General features: G+C 40.0%; 1 protein-coding gene across 4 annotated transcripts in view; it reads left to right on the top strand.

Moving 5' to 3' along the window:
• The first annotated feature begins 13 nt into the window (after positions 1 to 13).
• asb3 (ankyrin repeat and SOCS box containing 3) overlaps positions 14 to 23,058 on the top strand; it is a 64,194-nt gene continuing 41,149 nt past the window's right edge. For 2 of the 4 annotated variants that reach the window (XM_018093817.2, XM_012962820.3), the window contains exons 1-3: positions 14 to 114; positions 13,180 to 13,381; positions 14,876 to 15,034. In XM_018093817.2, the coding sequence (XP_017949306.1) occupies positions 13,186 to 13,381; positions 14,876 to 15,034 (355 nt within the window). In that variant the 5' untranslated portion in view covers positions 14 to 114; positions 13,180 to 13,185. Of the gene's footprint in view, positions 150 to 13,179; positions 13,382 to 14,875; positions 15,035 to 23,058 lie in introns of those variants that run through there. The other 2 variants (XM_012962821.3, NM_001205069.1) reach the window with 2 other exon arrangements.

The following is a 23,058-nucleotide window of genomic DNA, read 5'->3' as shown; positions in this document are numbered from 1 at the left end:
TTAAACGTCAACAGTGTTGCTGTAGGAGGACTAGTCCATATGGGCGGGACTTACAGAGTCACATGACACGGGGCAAGCTGGCGATGTGAGAAGCGGCGTCCGTTCCGGCTGCAGGTGACGTCATAGTGCCCCTGAGCTCCATCCGTAATGTGCGAAATTACCTCATGTTCAGAACGTTCCCAAAAATATTCTCTTTGTGTAAAAATAGGTACAGAGCTTGCCACAGGCCAATGCGCCCACAGCAACCAATCAGCAGACAGCACTTATGGGCTAGCTGTTTAAAAGCAAAAGTTTTATTGGTTGCTATGGGTTCCTGCATCTGGCAACCTTTATACCTTTTTATCTCATATTAAGGTAGTGTGTATATGTATGGCTGTGCTTCAGGGGTATATAGATTTCATTCTTTCCTGTGGGTGTATAGAGTAATGTGCCCAATGTTCTTTTCCACTTGTTACAGAGGGGTACAGGCCATATTGCTGTACTTGGGGTCTCCATGGTCTTTTCTGTCATTGCTGCTCCCCAAAGCATTAATGGGCGTTTTTTTGTATTGTGGATTCATGGGTTTTAGGTAAGGGTTAAACGCCATAGGGCTGTGACAGACGGGGAGATTATTCAGCGCGCAACAAATCTCCCCGAAATGCTATCCCACCGGCTAGAATGTAAATCATCGGTGGATGGCATACGCTCGCCGAAATCGCCAATCCAGTTTCTGAACCCAAATGTGTTAAAGAGCCCCACACAACACAGAAACCCCTTATATACATATTACTGTTATCTATTCCTTCAAAAAGAATGGATAAATAACATTTTATAAGCTGAAATCCAGCTGCAAAACAGTTTTTCTTTTTCTGCATCATTTGAAATCCGGCAGGGGAGGAGGGACTAAAACATTAATGTTACAAATTGTAACAACTTCTCCACAGCTTACAGGCAGCATGCAGGAACTACATAATCCACAAGGATTTGCACTGCGATGTTCCTTTTCTTTTTGACATTACGTGTGCAGGGGATTGTGGGATTGGGAGGATGCAGGCTGAAGGCAGGCTGAGGACAGTCGACTGTACTGTTACATTTTATTTGGGTCAAAGTAGCCAGTCAGATCAGCAGGGCAACAGGGGGCGGGGCTTAGGTAACTGTTCCAAACCATATTATTATATTAAAAATCATGAAAAGGCTGCATATTTTTCATTGTTGTATATTGCAAAGTTGCTTGAAATTGTGTTTACTTTTTCAGTAATGATTTTTCAGCATGATGTCTATTAATGGGACCTTGTACATGTAACAGATATAATATAGCATTCACTCTCAACTGTATACGTGTGTGATCTACTATCCATAAACCCAGTATCCAGAAATCTCCAAAAACAGCATTGTCATGTCCCATGCAGTTATATTTAAAGCAGAAGGAAACTCTCGGTCATCGGGGGGGATGCCAAATAATAGTCATTGTAATCATTGTCCTTTAACCCTTTTAGTGCCATGGGACGTAGATTCTACGTCCTGGGTAGCAAAGGACCAAAGTGCCACAGGACGTAGAATCTACGTCCTACAGCACTATCAGGTTTACAAGCGCTGCGCTCGCTTTTAAAGCAGCGCAGCGCTTGTAAACCCTTCACAACCCCCTAGGCAACGAGCAGAGCGGATCATACTCACCGATCCGGTCCCACGATCGCGTCGCCAGCCAATGACAGCAGTGGACACGCGATGATGACGTGTCCACTGCTGTCCCTTTAAATAGCGCTGCCTACTGTCGGCTCCTCATTCCTGCTGCGCACTTCGGACCTGATGGAGCTCCCCTGCTGCCTTCCTGCTGCCTTCCTGCCAGATTGGTCGCCCCTGATCGCCTGCCTGCCTTGGGTAAGCTGAACTACAACTCTCTACCACTGTTTATTTTGCTTATTTCTATCTCAACTGTCTAAAATTTATTTTTTTTTTTTTCAATTTTTTCTTCTATCTTTGTCATTATTACACTTTTGCACACATACACACTTATTTACAACTTTCCCAAGCACACACAGACACTCACACACACACTTACACTTACACTTTTTTTTTTTTTCTATCTTTCTTTGCTTTCTTTGGCAGTCTTTTTTTTTACTAAAACTTTATTTCTGATCTTGCTCTATAATTATCTGATTTATTTGGTTGCATTTTAGTGTTTTTTTGGCATTTTCATAATTGATTTCTGTTTTTTTATTATTCTATTGCACTGTAACTTTTTTTATTGCTATTGGGTGCTGAATTTGCAGTGACGTTGGTGGATCCAGGGCTCTGACCACCGATTTCATTGCAATTATTGTTCTTCTGTTGGTTTAGGTGGTTTTATTGGATTTTACTGATTTTATGGTGTTTTATCTTTGCATTGTTCTTTGTGTGTTTAGTGCCCCCAAAAAGGTTGCTTTTGCAGTGACATTGGTGGATCCAGGGCTCTGACCACCGATTTCATTGCAATTATTGTTCTTTGATTGCTTTTAGTGGTTTTATTCCATTTTAACTTCATTTGATTTCAGTTGTTCTAGAAAGGCTAAGATTGTTCTGGTAGTTTCTATTGCCAAGGGTTAGGCTGATGCCACACATGGCGTAGGGCTGATTTTTTTCAGCAAGTGGAAAAACGCTGGCCGAAAATTCAGCCCTACGCCTGCTACTTGTGCCTGCACCCGAATGAATGGAATACGCTCGGGTGCAGACACATGTAGCCGATATACGCATGAAAACGCGAGACTTCATGCGTATATCGGCTACATGTGCCTGCACCCGAGCGTATTCCATTCATTCGGGTGCAGGCAAAAAAAAAGGGGTGCATAGAGTGCAGCCCCAATATTATGCATTTTCAGGTTTGGCGGCCATGTACTTATGTGCAACCAGACATAGGTATCGTTTTATTCAGGGGAACTTGCAGATTGATGTTTAGTAAGTTTTTGGTAGTTGCCATGGAAATTTTGGAGAGAAATCTAGGTTTGTATCTGGTTTTTCCTTGATTTCTGACCAAAGCGCTGACTTCTGCAAGGGACTGCGGCCACAATTTTCCATGTAGAAAGAGAAGAGTGGTGTCTCTGAATAGCTGAAGGTGTGCACTTTTCGTAAATATATTGATTGTGGGGGTTATTTCACAGGTATGGGGGTGTTTAGACTAAATAACTGCAGGTAGAGCACATAGAGCACAGACCCCCCTTATGCATTGCCCCTGTTTGGGGGCATTTGGTGGCCACGTCTTTATGTGCACCCATACATATGGGGTATCGTTTTATTCAGGGGAACTTGCAAATTGAGGTTTAGTAAGTTTTTGGTAGTTGCCATGGAGATTTTGGGGAGAAATCTAGGTTTTTATCTGGTTCTTCCTTGATTTCTGACCAAAATCTAGGTTTGTATCTGGTTTTTCCTTGATTTCTGACCAAAGCGCTGACTTCTGCAATGGACTGCAGCCACAATTTTCCATGTAGAAAGAGAAGAGTGGCGTCTCTGAATAGCTGAAGGTGTGCACTTTTCGTAAATATATTGATTGTGGGGGTTATCTCACAGGTAGGGGGGGTTAACACTGAAAAGCTGCAGGTAGTGCACATAGAGCGCAGCCCCCAAAATTTCAACTGAAATTGCCCTTATACATTGCCCCTGTTTTGGGGCATTTGGTGGCCACGTCTTTATGTGCTCCCATACATATGGGGTATCGTTTTATTCAGGGGAACTTGCAGATTGATGGTTAGTAAGTTTTTGGTAGTTGCCATGGAGATTTTGGGGAGAAATCTAGGTTTGTATCTGGTTTTTCCTTGATTTCTGACCAAAGCGCTGACTTCTGCAAGGGACTGCGGCCACAATTTTCCATGTAGAAAGAGAAGAGTGGTGTCTCTGAATAGCTGAAGGTGTGCACTTTTCGTAAATATATAGATTGTGGGGGTTATCTCACAGGTAGGGGGGGTTAACACTGAAAAACTGCAGGTAGTGCACATAGAGCGCAGCCCCCAAAATTTCAACTGAAATTGCCCTTATGCATTGCCCCTGTTTTGGGGCATTTGGTGGCCATGTCTTTATGTGCTCCCATACATATGGGGTATCGTTTTATTCAGGGGAACTTGCAGATTGATGGTTAGTAAGTTTTTGGTAGTTGCCATGGAGATTTTGGGGAGAAATCTAGGTTTTTTATCTGGTTTTTCCTTGATTTCTGACCAAAATCTAGGTTTGTATCTGGTTTTTCCTTGATTTCTGACCAAAGCGCTGACTTCTGCAAGGGACTGCAGCCACAATTTTCCATGTAGAAAGAGAAGAGTGGTGTCTCTGAATAGCTGAAGGTGTGCACTTTTCGTAAATATATAGATTGTGGGGGTTATTCCACAGGTAGGGGGGGTTAACACTGAAAAACTGCAGGTAGTGCACATAGAGCACAGCCCCCAAAATTTCAACTGAAATTGCCCTTATGCATTGCCCCTGTTTTGGGGCATTTGGTGGCCACGTCTTTATGTGCACCCATACATATGGGGTATCGTTTTATTCAGGGGAACTTGCAGATTGATGGTTAGTAAGTTTTTGGTAGTTGCCATGGAGATTTTGGGGAGAAATATAGGTTTGTATCTGGTTTTTCCTTGATTTCTGACCAAAGCGCTGACTTCTGCAAGGGACTGCGGCCACAATTTTTCATGTAGAAAGAGAAGAGTGGTGTCTCTGAATAGCTGAAGGTGTGCACTTTTTGTAAATATATAGTTTGCGGGGGTTATTTCACAGGTATGGGGGTGTTTAGACTATATAACTGCAGGTAGAGCACATAGAGCACAGCCCCCCCTTATGTATTGCCCCTGTTTGGGGGCATTTGGTGGCCACGTCTTTATGTGCACCCATACATATGGGGTATCGTTTTATTCAGGGGAACTTGCAGATTGATGTTTAGTAAGTTTTTGGTAGTTGCCATGGAGATTTTGGGGAGAAATCTAGGTTTTTTATCTGGTTTTTCCTTGATTTCTGACCAAAATCTAGGTTTGTATCTGGTTTTTCCTTGATTTCTGACCAAAGCGCTGACTTCTGCAAGGGACTGCGGCCACAATTTTTCATGTAGAAAGAGAAGAGTGGTGTCTCTGAATAGCTGAAGGTGTGCACTTTTTGTAAATATATAGTTTGCGGGGGTAATTTCACAGGTATGGGGGTGTTTAGACTATATAACTGCAGGTAGAGCACATAGAGCACAGCCCCCCCTTATGCATTGCCCCTGTTTGGTGGCCACGTCTTTATGTGCACCCATACATATGGGGTATCGTTTTATTCAGGGGAACTTGCAGATTGATGTTTAGTAAGTTTTTGGTAGTTGCCATGGAGATTTTGGGGAGAAATCTAGGTTTGTATCTGGTTTTTCCTTGATTTCTGACCAAAGCGCTGACTTCTGCAAGGGACTGCGGCCACAATTTTCCATGTAGAAAGAGAAGAGTGGTGTCTCTGAATAGCTGAAGGTGTGCACTTTTCGTAAATATATAGATTTTGGGGGTTATTTCACAGGTAGGGGGGTTAACACTGAAAAACTGCAGGTAGTGCACATAGAGCGTAGCCCCCAAAATTTCAACTGAAATTGCCCTTATGCATTGCCCCTGTTTTGGGGCATTTGGTGGCCACGTCTTTATGTGCTCCCATACATATGGGGTATCGTTTTATTCAGGGGAACTTGCAGATTGATGGTTAGTAAGATTTTGGTAGTTGCCATGGAGATTTTGGGGAGAAATCTAGGTTTGTATCTGGTTTTTCCTTGATTTCTGACCAAAGCGCTGACTTCTGCAAGGGACTGCGGCCACAATTTTCCATGTAGAAAGAGAAGAGTGGCGTCTCTGAATAGCTGAAGGTGTGCACTTTTTGTAAATATATAGATTGTGGGGGTTATCTCACAGGTAGGGGGGGTTAACACTGAAAAACTGCAGGTAGTGCACATAGAGCGCAGCCCCCAAAATTTCAACTGTAATTGCCCTTATGCATTGCCCCTGTTTTGGGGCATTTGGTGGCCACGTCTTTATGTGCACCCATACATATGGGGTATCGTTTTATTCAGGGGAACTTGCAAATTGAGGTTTAGTAAGTTTTTGGTAGTTGCCATGGAGATTTTGGGGAGAAATCTAGGTTTTTTATCTGGTTTTTCCTTGATTTCTGACCAAAATCTAGGTTTGTATCTGGTTTTTCCTTGATTTCTGACCAAAGCGCTGACTTCTGCAAGGGACTGCAGCCACAATTTTCCATGTAGAAAGAGAAGAGTGGTGTCTCTGAATAGCTGAAGGTGTGCACTTTTCGTAAATATATTGATTGTGGGGGTTATCTCACAGGTAGGGGGGGTTAACACTGAAAAACTGCAGGTAGTGCACATAGAGCGCAGCCCCCAAAATTTCAACTGAAATTGCCCTTATGCATTGCCCCTGTTTTGGGGCATTTGGTGGCCACGTCTTTATGTGCACCCATACATATGGGGTATCGTTTTATTCAGGGGAACTTGCAGATTGATGTTTAGTAAGTTTTTGGTAGTTGCCATGGAGATTTTGGGGAGAAATCTAGGTTTGTATCTGTTTTTTTCCTTGATTTCTGACCAAAGCGCTGACTTCTGCAAGGGACTGCATCCACAATTTTCCATGTAGAAAGAGAAGAGTGGTGTCTCTGAATAGCTGAAGGTGTGCACTTTTCAGAAATATATAGTTTGTGGGGGTTATTTCACAGGTAGGGGGGGTTAACACTGAAAAACTGCAGGTAGTGCACATAGAGTGCAGCCCCCAAATTTTTAGCTGTAATTGCCTTTATGCATTGCCCCTGCTTTGGAGTGTTTGGTGCCCATGTCTTTATGTGCACCCATACATATGGGGCATCATTTTATTCAGGAGAAGTTTGTCTTTCAAATTTGCCTTTGTTAGAAAATTTTTATGAGATTTTTTTTTGTCAAATCCACATTTGATCATGCGTCCAAGTTTACGTTTTAGAAAAAAAAAAAATGTCAAAAAAAGCTCCAAATTGCACAATGCACTGACAAAAAGTATTTGGCTTTTGAGAGAAAACTACATTGCACCTAGAAACCTGAAGGTCTGTAGTTTCTAAAGATACCGAACATGAGGAGATATTTTAGATTTACATATAAGTTATGCTGCATCAACTGTTACAAGCGCTTTTCCGCTTTGTTCTGGTGTGATATTGTACTAAGTATTGCTTTAGTTTGGGGGTTACTTCTGGACAGGAACTGTGGGGTACCACCACATATTTGGTATCGTTGGAATTGGGAGTATCAGGGCTTTTACAAACAATAAAAAAAAGTGAGTAAAATTAACTTTTCTATGGAAAAAAACCTCAAAATATACAGAAATGTTTCATAATTTTTTTTTTTTTTTACATATTTCACCCAAAATACACATCATATCTCCAGAAAAGTTATAAAATTTGATATGTATGTCGAAGCCCAATTAGTGACGAAAAAAACGATATATAATTTCCCTAGTTTCATGGAGGTTTCATTGTTAAAGTGAATGAGTACAAAATGCTTAAAAACGTCTGGCACTGGGGGGAACCGAAATGACGAATTCGGCTGGCACTTAAAGGGTTAAGATATGGTGATTCAGATTTCACAAAGATCCGTAGGCCCCATGCATTCCTGGTAATAGATCCGATACCCGTACTTTTAAATTTACTAGCATTGACAGTAACTTTATATTCCCCTTAACTCTAGTTAGGGGAAAGTACATTTTCGACACTATATTTATAGGAACCAAAGTAAACTTTATATTGGAGCTTCTGAGTCCTCTATGGCCTGATTTACAGTGGCTTGCAAAAGTATTCGGCCCCCTTGAACTTTTCCACATTTTGTCACATTACAGCCACAAACATGAATCAATTTTATTGGAATTCCACGTGAAAGGCCAATACAAAGTGGTGTACATGTGAGAAGTGGAACGAAAATCATACATGATTCCAAACATTTTTTACAAATAAATAACTGCAAGGTGGGGTGTGCGTAATTATTCAGCCCCCGTTGGTCTGAGTGCAGTCAGTTCCCCATAGACATTGCCTGATGAGTGCTAATGACTAAATAGAGTGCACCTGTGTGTAATCTAATGTCAGTACAAATACAGCTGCTCTGTGACGGCCTCAGAGGTTGTCTAAGAGAATATTGGGAGCAACTACACCATGAAGTCCAAAGAACTCACCAGACAGGTCAGGGATAAAATTATTGAGACATTTAAAGCAGGCTTAAGCTACAAAAAGATTTCCAAAGCCTTGAACATCCCACGGAGCACTGTTCAAGCGATCATTCAGAAATGGAAGGAGTATGGCACAACTGTAAACCTACCACGACAAGGCCGTCCCCCTAAACTCACAGGCCGAACAAGGAGAGCACTGATCAGAAATACAGCCAAGAGGCCCATGGTGACTCTGGGGGAGCTGCAGAGATCTACAGCTCAGGTGGGGGAATCTGTCCATAGGACAACTATTAGTCGTGCACTGCACAAAGTTGGCCTTTATGGAAGAGTGGCAAGAAGAAAGCCATTGTTCACAGAAAACCATAAGAAGTCCCGTTTGCAGTTTGCCACAAGCCATGTGGGGGACACAGCAAACATGTGGAAGAAGGTGCTCTGGTCAGATGAGACAAAAATGGAACTTTTTGGCCAAAATGCAAAACGCTATTTGTGGTGGAAAACTAACGCTGCACATCACTCTGAACACACCATCCCCACTGTCAAATATGGTGGTGGCAGCATCATGCTCTGGGGGTGCTTCTCTTCAGCAGGGACAGGGAAGCTGGTCAAAGTTGATGGGAAGATGGATGGAGCCAAATACAGGGCAATCTTGGAAGAAAACCTCTTGGAGTCTGCAAAAGACTTGAGACTGGGGTGGAGGTTCACCTTCCAGCAGGACAATGACCCTAAACATAAAGCCAGGGCAACAATGGAATGGTTTAAAACAAAACATATCCATGTGTTAGAATGGCCCAGTCACAGTCCAGATATAAATCCAATCGAGAATCTGTGGCAAGATCTGAAAACTGCTGTTCACAAACGCTGTCCATCTAATCTGACTGAGCTGGAGCTGTTTTGCAAAGAAGAATGGGCAAGGATTTCAGTCTGTAGATGGGCAAAGCTGGTAGAGACATACCCTAAAAGCCTGGCAGCTGTAATTGCAGCAAAAGGGGGTTCTACAAAGTATTGACTCAGGGGGCTGAATAATTACGCACACCCCACTTTGCAGTTATTTATTTGTAAAAAATGTTTGGAATCATGTATGATTTTCATTTCACTTCTCACGTGTACACCACTTTGTATTGGTCTTTCACGTGGAATTCCAATAAAATTGATTCATGTTTGTGGCTGTAATGTGACAAAATGTGGAAAAGTTCAAGGGGGCCGAATACTTTTGCAAGCCACTGTATATAATCGTGTTACTGTGATAAAGGGGCTGTTTCAGAACCTTAGTTGCACACAAAAAAAAGCAGGTAGACAATGAGCCACATTCTGCTTTCTCCCTTCACTGTTCCAGCTAACCCCATACCCCACTGTTGCACACTCAGCCGCAATCCTGCTCTCTCCCTCATTGTCCCAACTCATCCCAAATTCCATTGTTGCACACTCAGCTACACATATACTTTCATTCCCTGTACTAGCTCATTCCAAATCCCAGTGTGGCACATTTTGCTAAAAAACAGCTCTCTCCTAATTGGCCCAAATTTAGCTACAGACCTGCTTGCTCTTTCCAATCTCCAGCCAGAAGCACCCACACGATCATGCACCCGTTTTGTCACAATACAAACTTAACCCAGTTTGTCATTTACCTTTTACTTCATGGTAACTAAGCTGCATCATACCATTCTGGTTGCAGTCCTACTCAGTTTATTCATTTTTTACTTTTTTTTTTCAAGACATTACACAAAGATCCACGGGTCCCAAACATTCCAAACACTAGTGGTTGTATTTATAGTTTATGTATGTGAGTGTATAGATTGGTATGTGTGGGTTAGGTGTGCTGGGTTTACTTGGATGGATTGAACTTGATGGACACTGGTCTTTTTTCAACCCTATGTAACTATGTAACTATGTAACTATTCCAGATAATAGATCCTATACCTGTACTTTGAAATGTTCATTCTACTACCCTGTTTCCCCGAAAATAGGACATCCTCGAAAGTAAGGCACCCCCCCGATTTTTCACCCCCCTTGGAAAATAAGGCACCCCCCAAAAATAAGACACCCACCTAGGGCTGGGCGATAAATCTGTACTGTATTCTTCTTCATGGAAAAATAAGACATCCCCTGAAAATAAGACCTAGTGCATATTTTGGAGCTTAAAAAAATATAAGACAGTGTCTTATTTTCGGGGAAACACGGTATTGACAGCAACTTGACATTTCACTTAACTTTAGTTAAAGGAGAAGGAAAGGTAAAAACTAAGTAAGCTTTATCAGAAAGGGCTATGTAAATACAGTCATAAGCGCTTACAGTAATGCTGCGGAGTCCTCTATCAAAAGAAACACTGGATTTCTTGTCTCTTTTTTTTTGTAAACATGATGTTTATCTGACTTCCTCTCTCAGAAACATCCTTAATTCTGTGGCCAGAGTCTGGACAGTTCTCTCCTCTCTTCCTTTTTCCTGCTTCCCCCTCCCTCAAGAATGCTAAGAACTCCCTTAGGAATGTGTGATCTCTGCTATATCGGCTAGACTGTAGGCAGGAAGCTACCTAAAATGGCAGCTGCTATCTTAAGCAAACAGAGAAAGATTCTTAAGTTGTGTACTCAGGTATGGTAATGGTTTTTGCAGAATAAATATAATGTTCTCTGTGGCACTAATGTGGCAAATCTATTGGCAGTAAAATGCCAAAATGACTTTCCTTCTCCTTTAAGGTGAAAGTACAACTTCAACACAGGGCTGGAACTAGGGGTAGGCAGAAGAGGCACGCGCCTAGGGTCATGGGGAGCTAGGCACATACCACTTTCGGCTACTCTTTGCCCCCACTGCTCTCCTGTCTTTTTCTTTCCTCCCCTCCATCTTCAGCATGGCCAAACGCACACTCATTCGTGCATACACACAGGGGTGGGAACGAGGAGGCCGGCCAGGTTGCCTAGAGTGTCCAACTGGCTTGGCCCGGCACTGCTTCAACATTATTTTTATAGGAACCAAAGTAACCTTTGTATTACAGCTTCAAAGTCCTTTATGGCCTGGTTTATTTACTGGTGTTACTGTGATAAAGGGGCTGTCCCCTTGATTGTAATTTTAACAAACACAGAGCCCAAGTTTAGTGATAAAGTTTGGGATATTGGGTTTTACTATTAAAAACAAGTGAGGCCTAAAGTGTGTTCGTCACTGTGAATATGGTTATTTTTTTAACTAAAATATAGAAAAGAGTGTTCTCACTGGAATTATATTGATACCTTTTTCTAAATTAATGCACTTTAAACATAATTTCATTGTCATAATTTCCCTTCCAAATAAACAATTTTATCTTCTGTTTTCATTTCCCAATAACTAACTGCCGCAAGAGTAATATATAATATTGTTCTCTGTAGATCTGCTTATGGAAAAACGATCCTTGTTATGATGTTTATAATCGGTGGCTGTAAATCCAAATCACTTAATGAACAATGATAATAAATTAGTCATTGCTAAAAGAACAAAACAAAGTGCAAGTGTGTTTAAGGCTAACCTAGAAAATACAAGGCTAACCTAGAAATATATATATATATATAGTGAGCACATAGCCTAAAGACCTAAATAGCTGACGTGTAAAACAGCAGGCCAAGACAAAGAATAGGGGTCAAACTTCGAAAAAGTGAAATGACTACAAATTCCTGATCCAGAGAAAACTGTTTTGTGTAGAACTTGCTTGTATGCACAGGAAAGGGTTTTCCTTTGTTTCATACATAGCTCCCTTGTGCATAAAACCTGAATATGGGCTTGAAACAATGTTCCGTCTAAAACAGCAAATGGTAGCCTCTCAAGAACTTAGGTTAGAGCCACTAAATGCTCCAAATGTCCACTTTGTTCCACTTTGTGACACTACATATAAAGTAGTGTAAGGAACTGTTCTCTTATACTAGGAGCTATACTGGTTTATTGATGCAACAGGCTTCAAGTCACAATGCCAATGACAAATGTATATGCTCCTGCTGCAATTAACCTCTTTGACTACTAGGACCCATTAGGATGGCAACAATTAGGAGGAGTTGGCCTAGTGATTAAAGGTCACCTATAACCCTAAATTTTTTTCCCCACCTGAGGTGCAGGCTTATAGAGACCACACTCTGGTTGGGGGAAATAATAGTTTAAAAAAACATTCCCAGTTGGTACTAGGCCGTCTGCATCGGGAGGGAGCTTCAGGTGCAGGCAGCCATGTTATTTAGCGTGCATACTTTGGATCGGTGGATGATACTCACCCTTCTACGTCTAGGTGGCATGTGAAAATTTTTATCAATGCAGGTGTCAAGGAGCTGCTATCTTGCTACCTTCCCATTGTCCTGCTGATTGGCTGCTGGAGTGGGAGGTGGTGATATGACTTTCAGTGCAGCAGTAAAGAGACTAAAGTTCCTCAGACCACAAGTCACATGGCTGAGGGCTCCTGGGAAACTAAGAATGTGTCTAGCCCCATGTTAAATTTAAAATCAAATGTAAAAAAATCTGTTTGCTCTTTTCAAAAACGGATTTCAGAGCACTTAACTGATGTTTCCCAGCATGCTTTGTGCACCTATAATAGCTGCCTTGCATGCAGTAAATCACTTTGAGTCCTACTGAAGAAAAGCGCTATATACATGTTTCCAATTTGTCTATTCCTTGTCTCTTGAATCACTTTGCCCTCACATACTCTAAGCAGTGATGGGTAAGCTAAGCAGCACTGTTACAGCACAGAATTTTACGGGTGTGTTCAGAGAACATTAATAGCCACAGTGCATCTGTCAGGGGCATTTCGGGCCCGATGTCCAGAGCGTGCAATTGCACTCTGCACTAAAAGCTGACTTTTTAAAAAAAAAAAAAAAATGGACATGGTTGAGCTCTGATGCCCACTGGCACTAAAAGGGAGAAACGAAATATCCTAGGCTTTTAAAGAAAGTTAAGCAGCTTGTACATGCCTTGGAGACATTATGGTGAGCAGCTTCAAATACATTTATTGCTTGTTTCTCATTACAACAAAATGTAATTGCAATCTAGCCGTCCCACTGGTGAAGAATTTTCTACCTTTAAATAATTTTGTTTTTGTCCACAGGTGATAATGGATTTTACAGAGGCCTACACTGATAGATGCTCCTCAGTCGGGCATGCCGCTCGGATAGGAGATGCGAAATCCCTGCGGAAGCTAATTAAGAAGGGGAGCAGTGTGGATGTGCCTGATAACAGAGGATGGATGCCAATTCATGAAGCTGCCTTCTCCAAGTCAACTCATTGTTTGCAGTTGTTAATTCATTCAGGTGAAAAGAAATAATTGATTTGTTCATTGGACAGGATTCTCAAACACTTTGCCTGTGTTTAATCGGCTTTTTTGCTATTACCTTCTACGGTTCTTTATTTAAAGCATATCCAGGATCTTGATCAGCTTTTATTACATTCTCTGTTAAGTTCTACTTTGGTTGGTACAGACACAGTACAGAATTAAAAAGTCAACCTGCACCCAACATGAACCAGCCGTATGTATTTATAGACCCTCACCTGACCTGCCCAGCTCTGATGTCACCAAAGGGCGAAGGGCAGACTATGCACGAGTTTATAAATACAGGCTGTCTGGCCTACACATGACTAAAGGTGGCCATACATGGTAAGATCCGCAAGGTCGCCAAGCAAGCGGATCGTCTCCCGATATCCCCACCTACTGATTGGCGATATCGGGATAATTTGGTCGTTTGGCCCCAAACGATGGTTATAGGTGCCGTCGGTTCGGGGACTACATCAACTAGCCTATGCGGTGCCTGATCCGATGAAAAATCAAACCTTCCCTGATCTGGCCAATTTCAGTTGAGCATGCCCGTCGTTAATGCCCATACACAGGCAGAGAAGACCAGATATTCCACAGTGCTGTACAATAGGGCTGGGAATTTGTATTGTAGCTCTAAACACTTTAATGCTGCATACACAACTGTCCAAAGCAATAGTTGCCATGTAGCTCAATGACAGTTCTTCAGCATCTGCCATACCACTAGAAACATTATACTGCAAAAAAAAAAAAAATTTTGCTGCTTTTGCTATAGAGTCTGTATACATGAGACTTTTCTAGATGTAAAATTCTCTTTAAAAGGACCTTAAAGAAAAAGTAGAAGGTCATTAAGTGTGAGTGCTGCAATCAGACAAATACTGGATGAGGGTTCTGCAAAGACTGGAATATTAAGGATCCTTCTATGTGAGCGATGGCCGGGGGAAAGGCTAGAGCAGATAAAGCCTGAGCTGTTCATCATTGTAATATGACAAAGAAGAGCGCTATTAATTTATTGCTATCGTGGAAAAATGCAGGCTGCTGCAATGTGAATCTCCATTTGCAGTGTCCTACCCTAGCTGTAATTCATAGCATTTATCTAACTGACTGCCCATTCTAAAGCATGTCTTTTTTGCTTTGTGTGTGAAGGGTCATACTGGCCTGCCAGAGGGCCAGAGGATCTCTCGGTGGGCCCCAGCCAAGGGCCATTCCCATTAGCCTGTACTTATTTACCACCATACCTCTGTATCATACCTAAAGCTTTTAACACTTTCTACATTTGATTGGTGTATGGAAGAGGATTTCAGGGTTCTCTGATGTTCCCTAGGAGGCCCAGTCCCACACTGGTCTTTTTGCTTAAAACATTTGGATCTGCTGTTTTGGATACATAGGCCACATCCCTGATGTATTCCTTGGTTCATCTAATGCATTTATAAATAACAGTTTTCCTCTAGTTTGAACTTAGCAACTAAGATATCATCTTTTTTTATTTTATCAGCTCCTTCCAGCTCATATATAAGAGCAAAGACATTCGAAGGGGAAACTGCTCTGCATCTGGCTGCTAAGAGTGGCAGTGTTAGATGTGTGCAGCTACTTTTGCAGGCCGGTGCTGATCCAAATGAAGTCACTAATGAAGAGACAACACCTCTGTTTTTAGGTAAGACTATGAAACCTCTAGCTATTTAAAAGGCTGGTTCACCGTCAGGTAAACTTTTAGTACGTTAAAGAATGGTCTAAGCAGCTTTTCAGTTGCCAATAAACTGCTTTACTTTGTGAGGCTACAACGTTATTGCTACTTTTTATTGCTTATCTTTCTATTTAGGTCTTCCTCTAGTCCAGCCATTGCCTGGTTGCTAGGTTGGACCTTAGCAACCAGGTAGCTGCCTAAATTACAAACTTGAGTGCTACTAAACAAAATGCTGAATAGTTGCTATTATAAAAAATGACCACCGATTTCAAATTGTCTCAGAATAGCACTCTCTACATCATACTTAAATGTAATTAAAAGGTAAAGAACGCCTTAACCTGACATTTGTTTTAAGGTTTAAATAAACAAGTTACAAATATAAATGAATGAATAAACTTGATTTGCCTCAAGTCAAAATAAGAAAATGAAGTAATTATGTGAATAGCTAAAATATTTCTGTTATTGTTCTTTGTATTATTGGACACACTTTCATTTAGCAGCTGAAGTACGGGGCTAGTAGGATGTACTTGGAAATAGCTAAATGGCCTTCATTTTCCCTTAATCTACTGCATATGTACATTATCTTTATTGCTGCTTATATATTCCGATCGATGGTATGCTAAGTTTAGCAACTAAAGTACATGAGGAGTTATATTTGTTTATGGGCATTTGAGTAGCACAGGAGTAGTTTATGTGTAGATAAGTGAACGCCAAGCATTTTACTATATCTAAGTGCACTATATATAAACTTTAACTGTGCTGAATATCCAGTGTTTTGTTTTACTAGTAGCTAGAGTACTCTATAACATTATTACTTTCAATAACAATAACTGCTTTTTATGTACGTAACTTTAGAAATGACTACAGCAATTTATATTTTTATCCTTTAAACAATGCTTCTGTCAGCAGTTGAAACCTCATGCACTTCTAATAACTGAACCAGTTTAAAATTATGTAATTAAATGGTTAGTGCTACTTTGCCATATTTAGCATGGACTCACCACTCTGCCCTTTTATCCTGGGCTAACAATCAGATTATAATTGGGGCATTGGGAGATCCATTGGGCAAGGGCCGCTTTAACACACCAATGCAGTTCTTGTGATGGGATTTTCTATCCTGCCCAATAGATACCTGGTCAAAGTCAGGCAGGGCGCCGGGAATACCCCATACACATGTCAGTAAGCTGACAAACTGATTATTGGCCCATATAGGCACCTTTAGATTTACCAGCAGAGAGAGTACAAAGATAGTTGTGAGTATGTATATACTGTAAGTAAATGCCACAGGCCCTTCAGCTAGGCAGTGTTCTATTTATAAATATTAATAAAGCAAAGTATGTGTAGAACTAATATTTACTCTAGTAATAACATTTGCTTATATATTTTCTTTATGGTAAACACACTGTAGAGTACTTTGGAGAACAGGATAAAATACATGAAAAATTATAGGGAGCACTAACCAATCTAATGGCTCTGTGCTACAACTTTAGACAGGAAAGAAAATCATCAGGGAATAACAAAATTATAAATGTAACCTTTATAATGTTCCCATAAAATCATACACCATGAGTCAGGAGCGAAAATCCCATGTTTGGCACATTTTGTGGTACCCACATTTGTTTACACACATGTATAAACTTATATTACTCAAATTATGGTTACAATCATAGTACAGGTATTGGATCCATTATCCGGAAACCCATTATCCAGAAAGCTCTGAATTACCGAAAGCCGTCTCCCATAGACTCCATTTTAATCAAATAATATAGAATTTTAAAACTGATTTCCTTTTTCTCTATAGTAATAAAACAGTACCTTGTAATTGATCCCAACTAAGATATAAATAATCCTTATTGGATGCAAAACAATCCTATGGGGTTTCATTAATGTTTTATTGATTTTTTAGTAGACTTAAGGTATGGAGATCCAAATTACGGAAAGACCACTTATCCAGAATACCCTTGGTCCCGAGCATTCCTGATAATGGGTCCTATACCTGTATCTACAAAAAAAGTGTTCATACAGTATAGTTGAAACCGAAATTTCAATAATAGCAGGAAACTTCCCAATCCCTGTTCTTCCCCTATATATTTCTGTAGTTCTTAAAATATAGATCTAATACATCTTGTTTAGAGAGTCTCTTAATTTTGCTGACTTATGCTGTATGGTTTTATTATAAGATAATAAGATTGTAAGATAATAAAAGTTACATTTGAAGTTGCTCCATGAATATTTCCTTTCCTGTGCACATAGGAGAACACAACTGTAGAGTACATTTTCAATCCTGATGATCTAGCTTAGTATTTCGTCCAGAATGCTCGGGACCTGGGATTTTCCGGATAAGGGGTCTTTCTCTAAGTCTGCTAAAAAAAAATTATTTAAACAGTAATTAAACCAAATAGGATTGCTTTGGCTCCAGTAAGGATTAATTATATCTTAGTTGGGATCAAGTACAAGGTAATGTTTTATTATTATAGAGAAAAAGGAAATCATTTTGAAAAATGTGACTTATTTGATTAAAATTAAGTCTATGGGAGATGGTCTTTCCGTTTTTTAATTCGGGAACTCTCTGGATAAGTGGTTTCCGGATAAGGGGTCCGATACCTGTACCGTTTAAACCCCAATCTCACCCTAAATAACCTTCAAGTTGTATCTCTATGAGAAAATATTGTGTATGTGAATGCATAATGCTGGATAGTTGTATATTTGTACTGCAAATGTAACATGGATCTTCCGATTCTTCATCACTTCTGCTAGATGTTTGGCGAATGTTGAATAAGCTCAGTTTATGTAAAACGAGTGTATAGAGCAAACAGATTGCTATGGAGAAAGACCGCACAGCTTATTTTCTGTAATTTACCTGCTTTTCTAACATATTTCAGCCCAACAAGCCTGTAGCATTGTCAGCCTTTGAATATTTTATAACTTTTGAATGATTAAGGGAAGGCATATGCTCTACGACTAAAAAATAGCTGTGCTTTCCTGGCATTTCTGGTAATACTTTACCTGCATACTTCAGATTATGTGATCTTGATAACAATAACATTTGTAAACAAGAGACAAAATTGATTCTAAACTGGTAATGTTCCATTAAACATGCAGCAAAAATATCCATATGAATATTATTAAGCTGGTAAGCCATCTAATGCAAGTTACATGCATAGATTTAGTTGGTTGCTACAGGGTGCAATTTAGCACCTATATTAATGAGGGGTTTTTTTGGATGGTGGCCCTTAATCCTAAAATAATGCCTGAACTGGGAACTTGGCCCTACCAATTTGCATTGAGTGACTGGGACCAATTTGTGAACAGTTTTGTGCTAAAGCAGAAATCTATAGATTTTAATGCACAACTGTCAGTGCTGGATGCAATTTTGGAATGGTGCAATATATTTGGGCAGCTGACAGTATAATGTGTGATTACTGCTATGTTATAGACACAATTACAGTGCCAAAATAGCACTTATAGTTAGGCTAATCATGCTAGATGAGCTGGCACATAGAACATTTTGTGGTTATTTATTCATGGAAGCACAGACCGCTTACAGTTATCTTAAAGAGACACTTACACCAGAAATTAAACCTTTTTTACATCTATTATAACATTGTCTTTGCATGCTATTTATAATTTTGCCTTAAAAGTATTTGCCCAACGCTGTTTAATTACCTGATCCCCTATGTTCCTCTATGAGGGGGCTGCCATGTTTGTGCAGCAGGAGGCCGTTAGCATTAGAAGCGATAAGTGACAGGCTGAGAAGGGACAGTCAGGTCAGCAAAACAGTCAGGCTTAGGGACTTCAATTAACAATTACTTACAAAAGCAACCCTATCAGTGAAAAATGATCAACATGACCTATAGGGAACTTTTAATGTACATTCATATTTTGAAGAGTAGTTTTTCAGTTTCAGTATCACTTTAAGAGAAGAATCTTGGAAATCACTTTAGCTATGGAAATCTCACAAAACATCCCACAATATATGAATTTGGGGTTTATTACTGCCCTTGTATGCCCCCTTTTTTTTGCAGACATCGTTCCCGTTGTTTTGATTCCAATTGTTTGATTTCAATTGTCCCCTGTGTGGTTGGTCTCACTTTGTCCCACCATTAAATATTTTGCCTGGATGCCCATGGGAATACTTGGGTGGTGGGATTATTCTATACAAGCAGTGAGGAAGCACGGAGAGTTGTCTCTGCTTGCCTAGCAGTGCTCCAGTAGCATCAGGACATCCATGGGCCTTTAGGCCCACTCCCCTTGCTGGGGATTATAACACAATAGGACAGTTATGGGAGCAGGATGATTGTGAACAGCCAGCCTGAGACACAGGTTAGGCAACAGTGCAACCCAAGCCATTAACTGCAACATCAAAGAAAGCTAGGGAAACAAAACATGAGCCACACAGTGACCAGTAAGTGAGTGGGGGATTTCTGGGGCCCTGTAACTTTATGCTAGCCATATTATACACTGGTGCACAGGCCCTGGATCCCTACAGCCAGCTGCTGCCTGACTGAATATGTTGATTTATTCTGTGCTGTGTCATACATTGATTTATAGCCCATTTTGTTTGGTGTATTGATCTAAGAAAAAAGGAAAAAATCTGTACAAACTTTGCTGGGGAGTAACATGTTTTAATAAATGCCATTGCACTGTGCAGTAATCTCTTTCTACAGAGATATTTGTATGAACAAATAGTATATTTTCAATCAACAACACACTATAAAAATACAGTTCTAAATAGTAGCAATTTAGGCAACATGTTATTGTAGTATCAGTGAAATGCCCTGTAACAAATAATATAACATTTTCATCTTTTTAAGGCAGTTTTATTGATACAGAGGGACAAAACTGTACATGTAAAGAAGGCAATTTAACTATTAGAAAGTGCCCAGGGCCTGCCAATAAGCCACCCAATAATGGCTGTTTATGCACAGAGCCACATAAATGGGCAGTTTTCCAATCATTGGCTGATACTATTTGGCAAATGACTATCAGGGCTGAACGGATGAATCCTGTCTGAGGGATCCTGCTTTGTATGGCCTCCTCTGTATTCTTTCAGTTATGCTGACAGCCCAAACGATTGGTAGAGCAGAGAGGCGCTGCAGCTCATCTTCACTTCACCATCTGTCAATCCACCATATACTGGCCGACATAAACAAATGATATTTTCAAACATGTCCACTTGGCAAATTGATCAATATCCTTGGTACCGTGATGGCTGAGAACATCTACCCTACAAACACATAGGGACATTTTAATGATATATAATTACAGTACTTCCCACCTTTCAGGGTGTATCCTGCTGGGCTGAGCACTTCTCTTGGGCCTGCTCCATCTGTCTGACTCTTATCCAGACAGAACAGAAAACATGGACGGAAACAAAATAGGCTGGACACCATTTCCATTTATAGCAGTAGCACCATTAAGGCTTCCACATAGTAAGGCACGGAAACTTCTGCTAACAGGAACGCTGACTGTGGGGTTTAATTCAGGCACCACTTGCTGGTGTTACCTATTCCATGGGCTTCTTTAATATTGTGCTGAGGTATATAACAGCCAGATGGGGCATTATGATAGGGTTGCACAACCCACATCTTTATAAACAGACTGTTATGTTAAACCTAGTGATGTCTTCCTCACCAAATTAGAATGAATGCATTAAGATATAATTACATGTATCAAACACATTATCCAGAAAGCTCCGAATTACAGGAAGGTCATCTGCCACAGACTGCACTTTAATCAAATAATTCAAATTTTAAAAAAATGATTTCGTTTTTCTCTGTAATAATAAAACAGTACCTGTACTTGATCCCAACTAAGATATAATTACCCTTTATTGGGGGCAGAACAGCCCTATTGGGTTTATTTAATGGTTAAATGATTCCCTTTTCTCTGTAATAATAAAACAGTACCTGTACTTGATCCCAACTAAGATATAATTACCCCTTATTGGGGCAGAACAGTCCTATTGGGTTTATTTAATGGTTAAATGATTCCCTTTTCTCTGTAATAATAAAACAGTACCTGTACTTGATCCCAACTAAGATATAATTACCCTTTATTGGGGGCAGAACAATCCTATTGGGTTTATTTAATGGTTAAATGATTCCCTTTTCTCTGTAATAATAAAACAGTACATGTACTTGATCCCAACTAAGATATAATTTCCCCTTATTGGGGGCAGAACAGCCCTATTGGGTTTATTTCATGGTTAAATGATTCCCTTTTCTCTGTAATAATAAAACAGTACCTGTACTTGATCCCAACTAAGATATAATTTCCCCTTATTGGGGGCAGAACAGCCCTATTGGGTTTATTTCATGGTTAAATGATTCCCTTTTCTCTGTAATAATAAAACAGTACCTGTACTTGATCCCAACTAAGATATAATTACCCCTTATTGGGGGCAGAACAGCCCTATTGGGTTTATTTAATGGTTAAATGATTCCCTTTTCTCTGTAATAATAAAACAGTACCTGTACTTGATCCCAGCTAAGACATATTTCATCCTTATTGGTGGCAAAACAATCCTATTGGGTTTATCTAATGTTTAAAAGATTTTCTTTAGTGAATTTAAGTTATGGAGATCTAAATTACAGAAAGACCCCCTATCTGGAGAGCCCCGGGTTCCAAGCATTCTGGATTATGGGTCCTATACTTGTACTATTATTAACATTCATTTATAAAGAGGCAAAATATTTCACAGCTCTGTACAACAGACATAATCTTCGGTCTCTTAAAGGAGAAGTAAAGGTAAAAACTAAGTAAGCTTTATCAGAAAGGTCTATGTAAATACAGCCAAAAGCACTCACAGAGAAGCTACACTGAGTCCTCTATCAAAAGAAACACAGGATTTCTGGTCTCCTTTTTTGTAAACATGTAAACAGTATCTGACTTCCTCTCTCAGACAAATCCTTTATTCCCGAGGCCAGAGAGTTTAGTGCTTAGTACATGAAAACTCACCCACGTTCTATTCATTCCTATGGGGTTTTTAGAAGTGGATTTATCAATGGGTGAAAGTTAGAGTTCACCATTTAATAAATACACTTCATGGGAATAAATAGAACATGAGTTGTTTTTTTATGTATTAAGCTTTAAACTGACATTTTTATAAATCTGCCCCTTAGTGTCATGTATAGTGAGACAATTTGCAATTGGTCTTCACTTTTTATTTTTCTTCTGTATTTGAATTATTTAGCTTTTTGTTTAGTAGCTCTCCACTTTGGGATTTCATCCGCTATCTGGTTGCCAGGGTCCAAATTACCCTAGCAACCAGGCAGTAATTTGAATGTGAGAGGACTTGAATAGAGAGATAAGTAATACAAAGTAACTATAAAATTGTAGCCTCACAGAGAAATAGTTTTTGGCTGCTGGCTCAATGACCCCCATTTGAAAGCTGGAAAGCTTCAGAAGAAGGAGGCAAATAATTCAAAATCTGGAAAAAATAAAAAATGAAGTTGTTAGGAATCAGCCATTCTATAACATATAAAAGTTAACTGAACGGTGAGCTACCTCTTTAAAGGGGTAATAATTTCTTTAGTTTATTGTTCACTAAATGTATATTTTGAATAACTTCTTTTATTCATTCTAAAATAGAACCTATCTGCAAAGAACCATGAAAATGCATTGTCACAATAGATGGCTGCTATAAGTCAAATTCCAGGTGACAGAGAAACTTGTAAAGGATGTGGGGCCACCAATAAAGTGTCAGGGGCCACAAACCTAAATGCCAGTTTGACAAGTTTTGTCCTTTCTGCTGCTCATGTGATGCATGCAGTTGTGGGTTTGTGAGTCCTTTGGGCAGCACAGCAATCACTAATGAACGCAAGTGAGTTCTAAGTTAAATTTTACAATTTTCTCACCATGGTTACTGAGCAACTCCCCACTAGGTGTCACTATGATCATACACTAGCAACCCATGTAAAAAAAAAAACAATTTTGTAAGCAGCTTATCAAAAATAAACCGCTTTAAATGAAAGAAAATAAATGAATTGGTG

The sequence above is a fragment of the Xenopus tropicalis genome, chromosome 5 (genome assembly GCF_000004195.4).
Source record: "Xenopus tropicalis strain Nigerian chromosome 5, UCB_Xtro_10.0, whole genome shotgun sequence".
Lineage (NCBI taxonomy): Eukaryota > Metazoa > Chordata > Amphibia > Anura > Pipidae > Xenopus > Xenopus tropicalis.
This window is presented reverse-complemented; position numbering and strand designations above follow the sequence as displayed.